Source organism: Pecten maximus, chromosome 8, assembly GCF_902652985.1.
Source record: "Pecten maximus chromosome 8, xPecMax1.1, whole genome shotgun sequence".
NCBI lineage: Eukaryota > Metazoa > Mollusca > Bivalvia > Pectinida > Pectinidae > Pecten > Pecten maximus.
Genome location: NC_047022.1, coordinates 34,874,137 through 34,880,691, shown reverse-complemented (window position 1 = coordinate 34,880,691; position 6,555 = coordinate 34,874,137). Strand labels below are relative to the sequence as shown.

General features: G+C 34.6%; 1 protein-coding gene across 1 annotated transcript; it reads left to right on the top strand.

Moving 5' to 3' along the window:
• Positions 1 to 1,548: 1,548 nt before the first annotated feature.
• On the top strand, positions 1,549 to 2,063 carry LOC117333309 (dynein light chain 2, cytoplasmic-like). The gene has a single exon (XM_033892546.1). The coding sequence runs from the start codon at positions 1,564 to 1,566 to the stop codon at positions 1,831 to 1,833; it is 270 nt and encodes an 89-aa protein (XP_033748437.1). The 5' UTR covers positions 1,549 to 1,563; the 3' UTR covers positions 1,834 to 2,063.
• Positions 2,064 to 6,555: the final 4,492 nt, after the last annotated feature.

Here is a 6,555-nt window from a genome sequence, read left to right as displayed (position 1 = left end):
AACTCCTATACAATTACGTGTACTACGGAAACGTATATGGACCTCTACTTGTTGTGATAAATGTTACTTTGTCGACAAAAGGTATGTCGACTTGACTAGATCTAACTAAAAATGTCGTCAATTAAACGTCGACATCTTTAGATAATATCGCAACTTGTCGTAATAATTAAGTCGTAAAACAAAAATATTAAGGTACAGAAAGTCAACTTGATATGATGTCGATAAACCGAAGTCGATATTTTGCATCATTCATAACTTATCGGAATATTTAAGTCGTATAAATAAAAAAAATAGTCGCGAAAAATCGATGGTGGATATTTGGAATGCAATGCAATTAAAACATTAACTCATTTTGAATATTTAATTTTGACCTTGACTTGACCTCGTGCTTAGACCTTGACCTTGACATATTTTCTGATAACATGTCACAGAGAAAAGTAAGTCCCGACTATGAACTACAAGATGCACTGATTGTACAAGGAAAAAAAAACGAACGAACAAAGAGCCTGATTGAAAAGTTGTTTTTTTTTAATTTAATTTTTTTGGATTATTGACCTTGAATGAAGGTCAAGGTCAATGGAAAGTAACTTATTTTGTAGCCACTCTTACATGCGATTGTTGTGCCAAATATAAAATCTGTATGTGCATAAATGAAGGAGCTGAAATTTTCTTAGTGCATTTTGCCCGATTTTTGAATGTTGGCGGGGAAAACTTTGATTTCAAAGTGCCATATCATCCGATTAATTTTTTTTTCACATTCCAACTCAGTAGCGTTTCTCCGTAACAGATCCGTTGTTACACAATCGCGCGCACTGCCGATCAGCTAGTCGTCACTGTATCAAGTGTTATGATCTCGACATTATCCCACTTTCTTTAAATTGTATCCGTTTTCGTGACTATAAACTCTGAAAAGTAAAACATCAAAGTAAAGAATATATTTATGCGTTTTACTTAATGACAATAATACTAGAAACAGACAAAAATATTGTTTTTATCAGCTTATGAGGATTCGATTTTAATCGTGACCGACCATAGCTACATTTATCGTTTTCAACTCCAATTGTTAATATATCGACTCATTTCTTTTACATATTTTGTTTATTTCAAACACATGTTTACTTACCATTTATTGGTACTAACGATAATTTTATTGTTGATGTGCCGTTAAAATGTTATTATGGCAACAATAGTTAACTCCTACCGTTGTAAAGGGGAAGCCTTTATATGATATGATTAATCCCCGACGATGCCAAGCGCACTAACTTTATACAAATTCATTTGATGTAATAACGTTAACAAAATCCTCGATATACTTAGTATATGATTGTGCTATATGTCGTAAATGTTTATTTACTAACAGGTTATCAATGTATATATCATTTTATTAATATATACAACAGGTTATTAATATATATAACAGGTTATTAATGTAAGGTTATTTAATGTATATAACAGGTTATTACTGTACAGTACTAGGAGGGTGATTTGGTACTCAAACACTCACGGAGCGTTGACCCGCGCAGCCGTATGTATATGTATATTGGTTTCAAAATTTCAGTAAACATGTCGGAGAGAAAGGCCGTCATTAAGAATACCGACATGGCTGAAGACATGCAGCATGACTCCGTAGACTGCGCAACACAAGCTCTTGAGAAATACAACATTGAGAAGGACATCGCCGCCTGCATCAAGAAAGAGTTCGACAAAAAGTACAACCCAACCTGGCATTGTATTGTTGGACGTAACTTCGGAAGCTACGTAACACACGAAACCAAGCATTTCATTTACTTCTACCTAGGACAAGTCGCCATTCTACTCCTTAAGTCTGGATAAACATTTAAAAACATATCATAAGTGCTACACGTTAGCTGCTGGACGAAGTCTTATTTCTGTGACGGATGTATTCCACACTTGGACTTTTTGTGTCATAAACACAAATAATACTTGGGGTCAAACAGTGCTTACTGGTGAATTACGCTGTCAGGTTTTGTCATAATTTTATTGCTATGATATTATAAATATTATAAGGACACTTGTTGAAATATACATTAACACCAAGAAAATATGTTGTTTTGTGTTTTTAGAATTATCATTTTGCATTCTTTAACGTTTCTGATGATGTAAAATCTATGTAAACACCCCCGCCCAACCGGTCTATCTATAATTTATATATTCAATATCACAGAGATCTCGAAACAATTTATGGATTATGGAAGCTGACTAAAATTGATGATGGCTTTATCATACAGCATACTATGTTCACTACATCTGCCAACTTCAATTCGCATTATACGAGGGTTGTAAAACAACAAGGGAGATGTCACAAGACCTATGGAAAGCGTTGGCAGTAAGAAAGTATGTGAAAAGACATATCGAGGTTGTACTTGCACGTAAACCCTATTTTATGACAGGTTGTCACTAAAACGAAACACGTTTAGCAAGTCTAAGCATGCATATAATTACTAAAAGGTAATTTTGTGGTAACATCATATTAAAATGTTTTAAGTCAAAATTCTACCGGTTAATTGTATGTCGAAATGGGTCTAGTCGATGTGTGAATTTGAGCTTAGATTAGTGTTTTATTCATTTGTCATATTATTTGTTGTTTTGTGTTTTATAAGTAATAAGACACGCCTTCGCATACCTTCTGGATATATGCACAAATACAGCATCATGATTAGTTATGGAAGAGTGACATCATGGCATGAAAGGGCTCCCGGGACACATACCTTAGAGGGGACAAGATGAAACTAATCATATAACGTGATTAATGAACGAAATAAAATTTTACCACATAATGCATGGTGCTGAGGAATTTAGTTTTGTTCTCTAGATCAGAATATTTAAACGTTAGCAGAGGTTCAGAAGAGACATTTTGCACTAGAGCTCTCACTGTATAATATCTTCAGTTTGCAAATTAATAGAAAATAATGGTATGACGTCACAAACTGTTATCTATTATAATCATTATTACAAAATTTTACAATAAGGTTACATATTTATATCTAAATCAGGTTTTTAAATGTTGATGATTTCAGATTATTTAGCCTTTCTTTGTATCCGATTGGTTTCGGATGAAAAAGCCGTTATTGCATTATGCTATAGGTCGGCTTATTGGTAAATGTCTATCCTTCGTAGGATATTTGATCGCGATACAATATGAATGTTTGCGGAGGTTTTCAGTTTCAGTGACAATGCGGTAAATAACGTTTTCTATTCATGTTCCTTTTAACCTCCTACTCTTTTCTACTTTTTAATTAGATGGATCGCCCTGTTAATATTATTGGCACGTTCCACATCTTTTCCTGATAGTTACTAACTTCTGGTAAGTTGGTTTTTGAGAGAATGATGTTAGATATTTTTTCATTTTTTTTTAGGTTGGCGGTAGCTTGCGATAAATTTATTGTTTTTCATAATGTTCTCATTAGCTCTGAGCCATCTAATATGTTCATATGCTGTTTAACCGGTTATTTGATTTGAGGATTGCTGAGGTTGTATGTCATGATAAGTAGCAGTACATTTTCATCGCTTTTCTTTTTAGGTGTTTTTAGTTCCATTATACGAATTTCGGAGGCTTCTTTTGTCAGTTATCAGATTTATATATATTTTACTTTTATCTCGTCAACTTCAACATTTTCTATATATATATATAGTAACCGGACAAACCTATTTATGCAGTAACCAAACACGGAACAACACGTATTAATATAGTGACAAGTTATGGCAGTTGTTAGTTGAGAGGGACAAGACCTTTCGTTACAGGAAGAAGACAAAAATATATCTGTGCCTGTAGTGATTAGTTAATTAATGAGTGGATTCTACCAGAGGTATACAACTAATCATCCGTACAATATATACGATAATACTCCCTTTCGGTATAGGTTAAGATACGCGATAAGATTGATTTTACAGCTATGTGGTCCAACACAAATAACAGAAATGACGCTTCGTCCTACCAGGGCATATCGGTGTGGCTTGGGCTTAGTACAATATACAATACAGGACCCGTCAACAATGCCAGGGATCAAAACAAATGTAAGATACAGGCAACATCACCGAGGCTAGAGACCAATACAAATATACAATGAAGGTCACACCACTGATGCTAGAGACCAATACAAATATACAATACATGACCTATCAGTGATTCTAGAGACCAATACAAGTATACAATAAATGGCCCAATAGCGATTCTAGAGACCTATTCAAATACACCATGCATGACCCATCAATGATTCAAGACACCAATACAAATATACAATAAATGACCCCTTGGTGATTCTAGAGACCAATACAAATACAAAAAATGTATACGATACATGACCATCAGTGATTCTAGAGACCAATACAAATATACGATACATGACCCATCAATGATTCTAGAGACCAATACAAATATACAATAAATGACCCATCAGTGATTCTAGAAACCAATACAAATAAACAAAGACCCATTAGTGATTCTAGAGACCAATACAAATATACGATACATGACCCATCAGTGATTCTAGAGACCAATACAAATAAACAAAGACCCATTAGTGATTCTAGACACCAATACAAATAAACAAAGACCCATTAGTGATTCTAGAGGCCAATACAAATATACGATACATGACCCATTAGTGATTCTAGAGACCAATACAAATATACGATACATGACCCATTAGTGATTCTAGAGACCAATACAAATATACGATACTTGATCTAGAGACCAATACAAATATACGATACTTGATCTAGAGACCAATACAAATATACGATACATGACATATCAGTGATTCTAGAGACCAATACAAATATACAATACATGACCAATTAGTGATTCAAGAAACCAATACAAATAAACGATAAATAACCCATCAGTGATTCAAGAGACCAATACAAATAAACAAGACATGAACCATTAGTCATGCTAGAGCCAATACAGATACCAAAATCGTTCAGAGATGGCGTTTGCAAGGTTTTGCATCGTGTATTCACGTATCACTGCGTTCCTTTGAGGAGCAGACTATTTTCTGTGAAAGTTATGCACGTTTTGTCTAGAAATTAAAAAAAACTGCCTTTCACTTTCAGAGATGATGTTCTGTTTTGATCTACTAATCAAGGAAAACAGCAACTACAGGTATGCATCATGGAAATTAAAGCTATTGCTTGCTCCTCCCAAACAGACGCCATTTTCCGGAATGTTTGTAAATTCTTCCAGTAACGTCGCAACATTTTCCTCTATTAACCTGTCAGTCCGAGAAAAAAATAATTCAATAGGTTGACAATTCACGAGTTAGGTTCAGAAATATAATTTGAAGGGTTTTCAATGAATTAGTATTATACACCCTGTTAAACGTTGCCATCGTATTTTCGCTTATTCGATTTTGGAAGTTCAACGGAAATTTCCATTTAGGCATGCTCAGTCAGTCGATCTTGGTACACGTGCTATCAACGCCTAACGCTGAAGAGAAAATGAAGTTGAATTGACTAAAGATTAATCACTATGTGAGAAATGAACCCATAGAAAACAGAAAAAAGATCAAGATAATTCAGATCGAAAAATTGTGAAAGTTTTCAGAACTAAACAAAATCAAGTTTTCTGTAATTCTTGCTCGCAAACTTTGTGACGATTTGATCTAAATCTAGCTCCACCTTCTTGTAGAAATGTTATTATAACGTGGTAATGTTTGTCACAAATATGCTGAAAATCGATAGTCTACAACGTATCATGAAGTGTTCGATGGTATACAGTTCATCGAATGCATTTTTAATATACAAACCAGACCGAACAAACCTATGATGTAGGTAAACAGTCTAAAAGTAAATGAAAGCGATTTACTCTCACCTAGATTGATTATGGCAAAGTATAATGTTCCGGTGATTAAGTTACTGAAAATGAGCCTTGAAACACTTTTTTTGTTTGTTTTTATAAATGTCAAAGCATTGTAATCCCATGCCTGAAGTTCCAAGCGATAAGTAGTGTAGAAGATATAGTCCGGATAAGTAAGCGCGGAACGTCTGAAGGCACAGTAAAACTAACCCCTCCCCAGTTCATGGCACGAGGGGAGACTAAAAGAAATATCAACTGTCAAAAATTAAAGATGGCTGCCTATCGGCCTAAGGTATTTTCTTCCCAGACCCGAAATAAGTCACAACTAGGAACAAAACTCAAGCTTTAAAATATCCGCCCAGCAGTTCCCAAGAAATAGTAAAAACATAATCAATCAAAAACCAAGATGGCTACCTGTCAGTCATTTTGTTTTCCTGATCCCACTTAAATTTGGTTTGGTCCATTGTTAAGAAGTCATACTCAGTAGTGTAATGCAAGAAATAAAATCCTCTAGTTCATCTCAAACAAGAGGCCCAGAGGTTCTATATATCACTCACCTTGTTGGATTTGACCAAACGTAACAAGAGGCCCAATGGGCCTGTATCGCTCACCTGGCTCTACAGCAAAGCAGTTGATTGAGGTCATTTCTACAGATACTATGCTGATAACCAATATATTCAAATATCAGAGTAAGCTAGGTTTATTCATGTCAATAAGTTTTCTAGTCCTTCATTCCA

Excerpts from the sequence above, each read along its gene's own strand:
- LOC117333309 (XM_033892546.1), top strand. The coding sequence starts at position 1,564 with ATGTCGGAGAGAAAGGCCGTCATTAAGAATACCGACATGGCTGAAGAC.